The sequence below is a fragment of the Manis javanica genome, chromosome X, assembly GCF_040802235.1.
Source record: "Manis javanica isolate MJ-LG chromosome X, MJ_LKY, whole genome shotgun sequence".
NCBI lineage: Eukaryota > Metazoa > Chordata > Mammalia > Pholidota > Manidae > Manis > Manis javanica.
This window is the reverse complement of record NC_133174.1, coordinates 16,804,890-16,817,652: the sequence shown is the minus strand read 5'-3', so window position 1 is coordinate 16,817,652 and position 12,763 is coordinate 16,804,890. Positions and strand designations below refer to the sequence as shown.

The 12,763-nt window shown below is 45.1% G+C and overlaps 1 protein-coding gene across 2 annotated transcripts in view; it reads right to left on the bottom strand.

Moving 5' to 3' along the window:
* The window catches only part of PTCHD1 (patched domain containing 1), a 57,029-nt gene that overhangs the window by 16,814 nt on the left and 27,452 nt on the right, over nt 1–12,763 (bottom strand). For both annotated transcript variants that reach the window (XM_017658155.3, XM_037022505.2), the window contains exon 3: nt 1,695–2,355. In XM_017658155.3, coding sequence (XP_017513644.2) covers nt 1,695–2,355 — 661 coding nt within the window. The remainder of the gene's footprint in view (nt 1–1,694; nt 2,356–12,763) is intronic.

Below are 12,763 nucleotides of genomic sequence, written 5' to 3'. Positions count from 1 at the left end.
AAAACAAACCAAGAACCAAGCATGTGACTAATCATGAGCAAAACATCTTCATTTAAACTTTGACCCAAGCCTCGGTGGAAGCTAATACCCAGTCCTACTTAGACTTCAAGGAACAGCCCTGGTTTCCACAGTTCACCCACACACATCATGTTGGGGTTATTTTAAAGAGGCTCCTTTGCCTCCTTCGAAACAGACTGGGCTCAGGAGGAGGCGCGGCAGTCCCCTCCGCCGGGCTGGCAGTGATAAGTAAATGGTCCACTTGCCCAGCCTCTGCCGCCTTCTGCCCAAAGCTCCTCTAGTATGTGCTCACTGCCTGGGTCTCAATGCCCGCTGGCTGCGCAGCCGCCAGGGCAGCCTGCCCTTCTGTGGCCTTGCAGCCCTGCCGGCCCTGTTCTCTCATCTAACCCATAGCACAGCTGAGGTTGCCCAAGTAAATTCCTTTTCCATTACCCCCAAACAGGGCATAAGGCATACTAATGGCCTCACCATAGTTATTTCACCATCAACGAAAAATAGTACTTCATTTGTCATGTCAGTATCTGATTCCAAGTGACATTTTAATTTTGCTAAAGAAATTGATGCGAAGTTGCCATAGGGAAGGGGGGAAGCTAACCGTTTGAATCATTGGCCCATGAGAGCCTTGCCATCAGGTGTGCTGGGCATGCCATCTTCACTACCAGATGGACAGAGAGAGCAACTGATATATTATGACCACTGTGGCTTCGTTTTTACCGTTATCTGTATCAGGAAATTCCTGCAGCCCCCAAGAGAAAGTGTACCGGGATTCTCACCCAGTCATTTTAGAACATTCTCCTGAGTGTATAGCATGGATAGGAAAAAAGGTTACCTTGCAATTTGTGTCTCACTTGTTGCTTTCAAAGGTCTTGTACATTTGTCACATCCCTTTGTGTGATGTTCACATCCGCTCTATCCACAGGATGGGGAAATGAGGGTAGCCGACTCTGTCAGCCCAGTCCATGTGCCCTCCAACCCACCATTCTTGAGCTCCCTGAAGGCTTCTTACTACAAAGAGCATTCACCTGAGGGATTTCTCCAGCTGCACAAATATGCTCCGTCTTCCCTGGGATGTGCGGGGTGGGGTTGGGGATGGGGGGCAACCCTGGGATAACCCTCACTGAATCATACCCAGGGTTTCTGGTACCAAGTCCAGCTTCCAGCTCCATCACCCCTCAAGGAGGGCCTGTCTGAGGTGTGTTCTACGAGATCCCCCAAAAGTCCCCAGTGGTACTGAGCCCAAAACAGCAACCTGCTCCTTAACATAGCCTGACTGTCTTCCTTCCCTGGGTCATGTTCTCACTCCCAGACTAGGGCTTCCTGGGCTCACCTCTCAGCTAAACTGCTTAGGTCTAAATCCTTGTGTCAGGGTCTGCTTCTGGGGAAGCCTAAGATGCTGGGACACCAGAGAAGATTAGTATCTGCTCAGTGCCACACAGCTTCTTAGTGGAGAACCAGGCCTTCCAGTGAATCCCCGGACTTTGGATTGCTGGCATGGTTACCAGGTAAGGTTACTTCTTGCCAATGACCAGTACTTTATAGACTTGCTCCCAGGACTTCTGGGCAAAAGGAAGACATTATAAATGAAAGAAAGGTGTTAGATAGCTACTCCTTGCCCTTTAAGAACCCAGTCACCACCACCAGCAGGAGGAAACAGAAAAATGAAGGGCAGTAATTACCTAGCATGACGAAAGGGACTCCCAGGAAGGTAGAATTGTATTTCCCACCAGTAAGATTGATGATCCCGGCCGCAGTGAGAGTGGCCAGGCTTATGGTCACCAACCCGAGCAGGCCTAGCCAGGGTTTGCTGCGGACGCAGTCCTGCATAGAGCAGCAGAGGATGGCCATGGTCACCACCAGGATCAGGCTGGTGACCAGGTAACGTTCCGATACGCGGCTGGTCTTCTGGAAATCTTCCCTCAGTGAGGAGGATGTGTAAGGGTACATTTTGATTTTGCTGTTGGATTTCTGGAATAGTTGGATGGTGTCACAGAAGCTGGACTCCCACCTCTCAGCCACCATGTCATTGAGACTGTTGATTGACTGCAGGTAGTAGGTGAGCTGGACGGCCTCTGCAGATTTCACCCGGTCTTTGCTGTGCACGGTGACGCCTCCGAGCTGGTGCCCGTTGTACACTGCCCTCCCATCCTTTAAGTGAGTGATCGGGTATGTGATAGCAAAATTGGTCCGGTTGGTGGCCCGAGCATTCTTTAGCTCCTCCAGAACATGCACTATGTCGTCCACGATGCAAGTCTTATCATTATTCAGGATACATATGTGGGCGAATGTGTAATTAAAACCAGGCCTTGGAACCTGGATCCTGGTCACAGCAGCATGCAACTATAGGGAAAAAGTGAAAGTCAGTGTTTATTACCAAAACTTAGACATTAATAAGTGACATTAGCTCTATGGATTCAAATATGTCTATTTTTTTGTGGGGTTAGGGAGTCACTCATGCCATCTTGAAGCTAAAGAGTTCAAATTAAGCATTATGACCTTGCTTTAGGAATAGGTACTAAGGATGCAGAACACACATTTGACTAGTGGCCCTCTCAGTGTGGTCCCTGGACGAGCAGCCTCAGCACAACCTGAGAACTTGTTGGAGATGAACATTCTCAGGCTCCACCTTGGACCTGGTAAATCAGAGTCTCTGGGGTAGGGCCTAGGAATTTAGGTTTTCACAAGCTCTCCAGAGGATTCGGATAGAGAGAGATTTGGAGAAGTGCTGGGTTAAAGCACCAGTATTATTTCCACATGTTTTATTCTTTATTTGTGACTCAATTGGTCTACAAATGTCTGAAAATCTTATATGTCTGACGTCTTGAAAATGTAATATAAAAAGTGAATGAAAAAAGGTTCAATTCCAAGTGCAGAAGTCCTCTGCAGGCCCATTCCTTGCTACCAATTTGCAGGCAGCTAAATGATTTCCTCATCCAATTCAATCACCCTGCGCCATAAAAGACAAGGAGTTCACCTTGAGGGCTCTCGTGTTCTCTGGTTTTCCTTGCCTGCTTATATGGGAAGGGAGCTGTGACGGCAAGAGCCTGGCTGGGATACCTGGGAATATGCTTAAGCACAGTGGGATTTCTTCTGCACACCTCACCCCAAGTCAAATGTGCCCTGCCCAGGTTCTATGCACCTGTGATTAAAGCGCAGCTTGGGAATACAAACACTCATTTTACAGCCTGAACTGCATGCCAGGCACAGTTCTAGGCCCTTTGTACAGATTAACTCATTTAACCCTTACACAAACCTATGAAGTAGGTATGCATACTAGCCTCATTTTCAGACAAGGAGACTGAGACACAGAGAAGCCAAGTCTCCTACCCAAGGTCACATGTGTAGTAAGAAAGAAAGTTGGGCTACACCAGGCAGTCTGGCTCCAGAGCCTGTGCTCCTAGCCTCTCACCATACACCTTTAGGTCAACAGTGGCAGCAACGGAATGAACATTCTTGCTAGCAACCAGTTTCTGAATTTGTGCTTTCACTGCCCACCCCTAAAAAAATCACAAATGCTCAAGTTCAGATATGTAGGAGTGTGTGTACTCTATGTAAGATGAGGAAATACGGCCTTCTCTCTGTAACTGTGGCCAGTCTGCAAAATGAGGCCAGTGGTAGGCATGTAGTTGAGTGCTAAGTAAATGAGTGCCTCTAGGAGTACGCCCAGCACTGAGTGGGCTCCCTTAAGAGCAGAGATAGTCATTGCAGAGCTGATGAATGAAGAAAAACATTTCATACATAAAGAGAATGAAACTTAACATCCAGAGTTGCCATACTATGGCTGTGCCAGTATAACTCATAGCCTTCTGAGCATCTCCATGACCCTGATATAGTTTCTCTTAAATCTGTTCTAGATGGATTTTTGCTAAGACATTTAGCTGTGCATGTGCCAGGGTGAGTGGAATATTTATTATGCTATTTGAAAATGTCTGAGGGGGCACCAGCTGTCAAAGCCCTTTAGTTAGCAAAGAGCATGAGTTCATCTTAATTCTCAGTGCTCCCCTGCCCCCCAATCTCCTCACAGGCACCAACGCTCAAGTTCAGGAAACACTTCATGTATTTCATGTATTACATCTGAAATACTTTGAGTTCTTTCCTTGATACACACACACACACACACACACACACACACACACATTCGATCTCCCAGAGATACCTAGGAGTCTATTTACACAAAACTGTAACCAAATGCTATATTTTTGTTTTGATGCTTTGGGATTAATGACGAGAAAAATGTCTTAAATGGTTTTAAACCATGACAGTGTGTTTTCATCCATTCATCTCTATGCATGGCCTGGTCAATTTTGATTAAAAGAACTCCTAGCTAAAAAAAATCCAAAATGTAAAAGGTTAATTTGGAGGAGTGAAGAACCAAGAGGGATTTAAAGATGAGAGAGTTTTGATAAGAGTTAAAAAAGACTTAGGGGAAAGATTCAGTATAGGCTAGAAAAGGAGTGGTATTGAAAGCATGCATATGTGTAATATTTAGTGCATTGTTTGTTCCCATGAGCAGCCTAATAAATCTCCCTTAGAGTGATTACTAAATATGTCAAGAGAAAAAGATTGCCAAATAAGATGGTGTTAAGCCCAGGGCTGAACCCAGTAATAGCAAGGGGATCTTTTCCATCCATTCTCTAAGGCAAGTATGCCCTGCTGGATGGGGAGTTGTAAACTATGTAGCAATGTGCCAGCTCTGCAGATCTGCTGCTATGACCCCTGGGGCAGTATGTTAACCCCTGTACCACCAGATCCTACGAGGAGGCTTGGAAAAGGAGAACCTTGCTAAAGTTTGAGAGGGAAGCTTTCCTAGGTCTCAGTACCAGAGCTGCTGTGAGATGCAGCTGCTTTGCATTTCCATGGAGAGGTGGGTAGAACATATGCCAGTCCTGCTTCTGAGTGGCAGAGAGATGCTGAGTGACAAAGCAGTCAGAGAGGGGGTGTTGGCTGAGGTCACCCACCTGGCAGAAGTCTGTGGGATTTTCCTGTGGGATCAGAGGTGAGAGGGTAATAAGAGGCTTGGAGAGGCTAATAAGAGGCTTGAAACTACGTAGTTCTGATCTTTGGTTCTTCTGACTGCATATCAAGTACACGCACAGTCAGCTCTTGGCTGTCCACACAGCCGCAGGTAGGTGCCTGCACATCCTACTGCACCTCTACCTGGACAGTGTCTTAGAATGCCTGACTTACTTTCCTAAAGGAGCCCCAATTGCTAGAGATGCTAGTAGATCTTCTTACATATATTCACAGGGGAAACAGGAAGCCACAGATCGAAGCTATGCTTTTTTCTTCTTTATGCTTACTTTTGATTTCTACACTGAAAAAGAAAAGTAAGGGGAAAATGATGACAAGTCAGTTTCACGTGACTTCCTCTTTGCCTTTAAATTAATCTTTTCTCTGGGGGGCAAAAGGGGAAAGAAAGACAGGAGCGCATCAAAGCATGACAATGAAATGGCGACCAAGACACCTCAGTCCACAAAACGGACAACCTCAGTCCACACAAGCTTGTCATTGAGCTGGGTAAGAAACCCTCTTCTCAGAACAGAAAAGGAGGGGAAGTGACACCAAGTAATTGTCCTGACCCTTAATATACTCTCAATCTATCATGTGAACCAACATAGAATCCATGTTTCTGTAAGTATGTATAGGTTCTAGATTACTCAACATACATTCAATAAATACTTATCAAATCTACTGTGTTGTCAATAATAGGATAACTTCCCTGAATTTAGTGCACTCACACTCAACACATGGAAAATCACTGAAGAGATACATCCTAGACAAAGGGAAGATCCTAACCACAGGCAAAGCCAAGAGCTTTGTACTACTAAGGCCAATCCAATGTCAACCCTGATCACAATACATTTTGGTTTTGCTAGGTTTGTTGCAAAAGAGGCCAGAACTGAATAATTTAAACTGAGATTCATCCTCAGGCTCTGGACATATTCTTTAAATTGTTAGCTTTGTTGCTCTCATTACCCTATAAGAATGACAACAGTAACAGTAACTAGTCTGCTAAGTATTTTCTTTACAGTTTAAAAAACTTACTCAATATAAGACTCTGTGAACAAGATTAAATCATCACCCCCCTTTTATAGGTGGAGCAGTTGAAGCCTAGACAATGGCAATAACTCACCTAGGATGGCCCAGTAAGTAAAGGACAGATGTGGGATTCTAAATCAGGCCTCCCTCCACAGTGGGACACGTAGACCCAGACAGCACAACATCAGTAGTGTGCATGAAGAGCACTTGGGGAGGGTTGAAGACTTGTCAGTCCACCTTGTTCAAGTGATTGGCTATGGATGTGAGTGAGCTGTAGGATGGCCACACTTGGGGGTCTCTCTCCTTAGGAGAGACCAGCAGCAATCCAAGCGGCCAAGCCTCACCTTTAGATGGCAACCTCCTCACATGTCGTTAGTAACAGGTAGTGCAGGGGATGGGGTTGGAGCTCACTGACTTTTCTTATTTTCCATCCAGCCTCTGTAGTTGCCAAATAAAACTTTCAAAGACAGGCTTACCAAGAAAAAAAGGCTGTGGGACACAATGGAATCCAGTAACAAGAAGTTTTTGCTTCAAGTCTGGCTTCTGCTGCTTTCATAGGAGAGTCAGAGACCCTAGGAATTTCACTCCTTTAGGTCTAGGATTTATCAGTGAAAAACAGGAGTTTGGTCTAGCTAATCTTTATGGACAGACCCTTTTGGTTCAGATATGACATACTTCTAAGATGAGTGACATCCACAAACCATACAATCAGATCCTGGGTGAGAGAAAGTTTACTTCATAAATATCAATTTGAGATTTATTACAGCTGCTTGAAGTATGCTTTTCCAAAACACTGAAGTTCTTTTTAGGTCAATGACAGATCTGATAGTAGACAAAATCAAGAAAGAAAACCACAGGGTAGGGAAAATAGGTTTACTGAAAAAAAAAATAGATTCCCTTTTCTGAGTGATTTCCCGTTCTAGGGAGGCACTGGCTCCTATAATCTCCTTCTGTCAGAGCCTGGGACAAAGCCAGTGTGGGCTGCCGGTCACGACAGGCCAGAGTCTAATTTCCTCTCGGCCTCTCCTTGGCACACTCAGATCTTCCTCAGAAGACAGCAGGGGCACCTTGTAGAGGAGAGTACAGGAGGATCTGGGAGGGAGGGAGTGTCTGCTCCTGAGCAGTGAGGAACGCAGGAAAAATACCTGTGGGTTCAGAGCATCTTTCACGGTACCTTTCAGCTTTTGGCTATTTGCTTGGTGAAAAGGGGGAGAAGGAAGGCAGGAAGTCCACTCTACCAGGCAGGGCGATCCCAGGCTCTGGAAGCAGCCTCAAGCTCACCCAGCAACCTCACCTGTGAGGGCAGACTCGGAGGAGGGGGTTCCCCAGGCCTCCAGGGGGAGTCAGTCTGATGATACCACCTTTAGGGCTGCCTTGCCTTCCGAGTCTCGCCTTCCCAACCCCCTCCTTCTGCCACTTCCAAGTAAGCTGCTTTCATTAAAACAATTTAAAGAGGGAAGTGTTGGCTTGCCTTTCTAACCTGTATCTTTTGCTTCTTCCTTCAAAGTAACACTAAATCAAAATTGCTTAAAAAATGCTTTCAAGGAATATCTCGTTTCACCCCCAAATGAAATGTGTTCTTCGCTGAATCCCTCCAGATTCCTGGTCTTGCCCTGGATCTGTATTCTGCAGCTGTAAAGGGGTAGGCACTGATGGCCAACGTGTTCTCCCCCAGGACATAAGGAAACACCTTGAAGTAGGTAGATCTGGTCTCTGCAGTTCATCAATTACACTAACTCCCTTGGTGTTATGTTCTGTCTTTGTATGATCTCACTCTCACCCACTCTCTTTCCTCTTCTTTTAATAGAAATGCATTACATCAGAACACCAGAAGTTGCAAGCTGGAGATGGTTACCATGATTCATTTGTAGTGCAGCCAAAAGCAAGTTAGTCATCCCTTAATAAGTGAACAGAAATATCATTCTGCCTTTGAAACATTGCATGTTCGGAGGACACCAAATTTAAGCTGTGGATGTAGCCAAACAAGTGACTATCTATCCATGTGCTTCCTCTGTGCATGTGTGCCTGGTGTCATGCTAACTTGCTCTAGTGACAAAAGAAATAACCAGTTACCTCTGCCATTACTGTAGTGTCAGTGGAGGTCCGGGAGACTGAAATGTTTCTGTTTTCCTCCTTGCTTCACCAGGGGGTAAACACTCTTATTGCAGGTGTTGACACTAAAAAGCAGCCAAGACAGCCCTACATCATAATTTTCCAAAAAGGCTGTTTGTCTTTGCAGCTTTGGCTGAAAAAACCATGTAGCTTTGGATTTGAAGCAAAAACATCTGAGATTTCAGAAACAAAAAGTAGTAATGATGAAGGAAAAGGCAGCTACAATGTCTCATTGCCACTGTTGCTGATTCCGTATTGGTCTGGAGGAGAAAGACAATGTGGTGAACTGCAGGTCCAGTAACCCCTTTATTTCCATGGTCTGGCAGAAAATTTCACTTGGTCTTGCTTTTAAAAAGTTCCTTGATATCATAAAGACCCCTGGAAACCTGTAATGTTAAACTTTCTGAACAGAGTGGTGTTTTCTAAATCTCACTGTTCTCCCTTGACTATCATGGTCAAGCGTAAACTGATTGAGCAAGTTTGTGGGTCTTGAGTTTTGCTGGATAACTCTAAGAGGACAGGGCGCTCTCAGAAATGGGAGAGAGTGTTAAAGGTGATTGGTCAAGAGGCAAAGAGAGGTCCCAAAGAGCCAAATACCTGGGGAACAGGCAACAGCAGTCTTAAGATTTGGTTAGGAGACCACAGATAACTATGTAAGGGACAGGACAAACAGGGTACCAAGGACATCGAGGTCTGGAGAATGACTGTGGAGCTGAGGTGGGAAAAGCCCTGGATCAGGAGTCAGAAGACTTCAATTTAAATCCTGGTTCTGGGTCTTGCTGGCCACATGAGTTAGAGATAAATAAAAAATGAACCTTTAAAAACATGTATCATGCCACTTCCATGCTCTAAATCCTCCAGTGGTTCCCCGTAGCACTGAGAGCAAAAACCCAAGTCCTGACTGTGGCCAACAAGACAGAACATTGCTTTTGAGGACCCCTCTGGATTCATGTCTCCCTATGCCCAAGTCACACTGCCCATATTTCTCTGCCTGGAACATCCTTCCTCCAGATACCCTCACTTCCTTCACTTCCCAGCTCAAATGTAATCATCTTCCCTGACAACACCCCCAGTTAAAAATCAGAGCAGCCCTCAACATCACCATGACCTCTTCTTGTTTGAAGTTTTTCATGGTGCCAATCATGATATGACATCACGTTACATGTCTTCTTTTTGTTTCTTTATTCTGCTGCCCCCACAGAATATGAGTTGGCTGATGCCGGTTAGTTTGTGTATTTGGTCTGCTTCTACATCTCCATTACCTAAAATGGTTCCTGAAACGTATGAAATAGTTACGGAGTAAACACACGAATATAACAATTTTGTGAGTGAATGGATTTTAGTCTGTCCCCTGGGCATGATGAGGGCAGATGAGGCGATGGATGTGCATGCATTTTGTAAACTCCAGAGGGCTACACGAATGTTAACTTCAGTTATTATACAGCATATGCAGCATTATACAGGGAAGCATGGAGTGGTATCACCGCCAGTAAGTGTCTAACAGCTGTCTAGAGTTGTTCCTGGTTGTCCTGGCCCTTGGATCTTTCCCGGGATTTGACAGCATCTTGTGCTTTAGTGGGAAGGGCATGCATTATGAGGTCAGAATGTCACAGTTTCAAACCTTGCCTCTGTTAGTTTAAGCTACGGGACTGTAGCAGACACAGCTGGGCCATGCCCTTATCTTCTCACCACTTCAGCGCATGCCAGCCCCACTTCAGCCTGACTTGGAGATACTGGGGCACTAACATTATCTTACTTCCAAGCAGCCTGGACCTATGACTAAAAACTGTATAAACAGCCCAGCTCCCTTGTCTCCGGATGCCTCAGCAGCATGTGTTCTTCACTACTTCCCAGGGTTCCCCAGCGGGATTATGTTCCAGTCACCCGCAGGATAACTGGCTTGCCAGTGTCCTCTAGCTCCACGCTGCCTTACCCTGTGTCATGTTGCCATTCTCTTGGCAGTACTTCCTGGGGTTGCCTTCCAGATGTCCCATTTGCACTGAGGTCTTGACTTGGGATCAAGTTTTGGGGGAGCCCAAACTAAGACAATGACTTTAGGCTTTTAATTCAATTGCATTGTATGTAAAATGGGGATACACCTGACCTCAAGAGGGTCACTATAAGGATCAGGTGAGATGATGTATAAAGGGTGTCTGACCTGGCATTTAGTATTGGGCTAAACCATATGAAATTGCCATCCCTATAGGCAAAATGTGGTTCAATATTGGCAATTTTATGTGGTTCACTTAAATGGCCTTCAGCGAGGATCTGTTCTTTCCCTTTCTTGGCGGCTCCTCTTTCCCAAGAGTCCAGAATTTTATTTGGCTTCCAAGGGACAGTTTGGTGGTACCAGGACAGGATTTTAGGAAAAAGACAACAGTTTTGGGCTAGGAAGGATCTCACATATCTACTCATTTCTTTTTGACCGTAAATACTGTGGGCATGGGTTATGAGGTCAGAATGCCACAATTTCAAATTTCGCCTCTGTTAGTTCAAGCTACGGGACTGTAGCAGACATCGCCAGACCCTGCCCTTATGTTCTCACCACTTCAGTGCACGCCAGCCCTGCTTCCAGCCTGACGTGGAAATACTGGGGCATTAACATTATCTTGCATGCAACTGTAATGCACGCTTTTAGCAGTTTCAGCTTAAGAAAAAAATTAAAATGCTATATAACCCATATTCTTGAAATACTCGAAACCGCAAATAATGAATACAGTCAAATCTATAAAATTATGAACATGGGTCTCCATCAGATGAGCTCTTTGGCATTTTTTTTTCCTTCAAAGGATTTACTAAGTTCTAATTGGCACCGAACTTGAGAGCAATGTAAATTATGGCTGGAAAAAGAAGAAACAAGAAAAAATTTCCACTAATGACATGGTAATAGCACTCGTGAATGATGGACCATGAGCTTTACAAGACTGAGTACTTGATGTACTTCATAAAACACTGTGTTACCTGATAGTGAATTTTTTCCCACTGGAAATATTTTTTTTTTCTGTTATCAAGGTTTTCCAACAAAACTACGGCCCTTAAATATCACAGTGTTGGCACTTAGTAAATGTGTGATCCTGGACACTAAGCTGTATCTTAACAGCTCTCTCTGTGCCTCACTTCTCTCATCGTAAAATGGGGCAATGATAGTATCTACCTCGTTAGGATTGTTGGAAGATAAGAGAGAAATTGAATGTAAACTGCCCAGTGTAGGGCCTGACACCCAAGTGGTACCCAGTAAAAGTTTGTTAGCAAAAACAAAACATCCCATTTCTATCCTTTGTTTTGCTTTTTCCCCTTTACTTTTTTTTCTTTAACATACAGGCCTTCCTTAGCTGTCCTTGACAAGTATATTCAATGAGATGTAAAGGTGACATATTTTTGCTCACGTCTTTACTGGGAGACTAAGGGGTAAATGGGGCTGACAGCATGTATCAGTGCAAATATTTGAAGGGAAGCTGGACAGTATGTGCTTACAAGTTGGTGTTTCCTAGTTCCAGGATAAGCTCTCAGCCTGACACATCCCATCTTTTTCAGGTTAGCTGCCTAGCTGGATTACCATGCCCATCAGACCAGGCAGAGAACGACGGTAGAGGCAAAAGAGGGAAACGACAAGGTATCAAGCCCCTACTAAGTGCTGGGCTTTGTGCAAAGAATGCTGCATCTGTCATCTGATTTAATTCTCATGGCAACTCGGGGAGGTAGCTGTGTTCACATTTACAGGCGGGGATACTGAGGCTCAAGGAGCTTAAATAATGTGCCCAGGGTCACAGATTTAGTAAGTGGATAAGCCCAGACTTAAATCACAGGCTCAGAGCATTGTCCCCTGATGGCAGTTCCTTTGGCAAAGCTGGACTAAAACTTTACCCCCAATCTCTCTACTTTGGTCATCTGGATATTGATACACTGTGTGCGGGTATTAGGCTTAAGAGTCAAGCCCCAGGGTGAGACGGTTAGCAGCAGTTATGAACTGAAAGTGATGTCTCAAGGCCAAGGTGTCAGACACGACGAAGCAGCCTAAGAGAAGCAGCAGTACTCTGACCTGTACTCAACAGTGAGGCCCAGAAAATGCCAGACGTTTACCACAGAAACCTCAGAGAGAAGCCACAGCCCTGTTGCCAATGATAAGCACACACAACCAGCTGGAGACAAAGAAGACAGATGTTCAAAGAGAGGAGATTTTCATCAACCCACATAGCAGCTTTTCCATCTTGTATGTCTCCCATGACCCCCCCATCCCCATCCCCATCTCCACCCCCACTGGCACAGAAGGAAATTAGAAATTCATAGAATGTACAATGGAAAGGGCTGGCATTCTGGGCATATACTGTAAAACACTGGATTGAAGTTGGGGGTGACAGGATATGGGTGTCACCCCTCCCCAAAGGCATTTTTACCCTGGAATATATATGCTCCACAAGGGCAGGGACTGTTTCACTCTGTCCTGTGTCCCTTGCACAGAGAGAAGCCCAACAAAGCTGTGCTGACCGAACGTCCAATGCATGCTCCTTCTTGCTGATTTTTCTCGGGTGACATTGAATGATACTTGATTTGTTCCCAAAGGCTACTGTGCTACATGCATATCATTTCCATCTTAAAT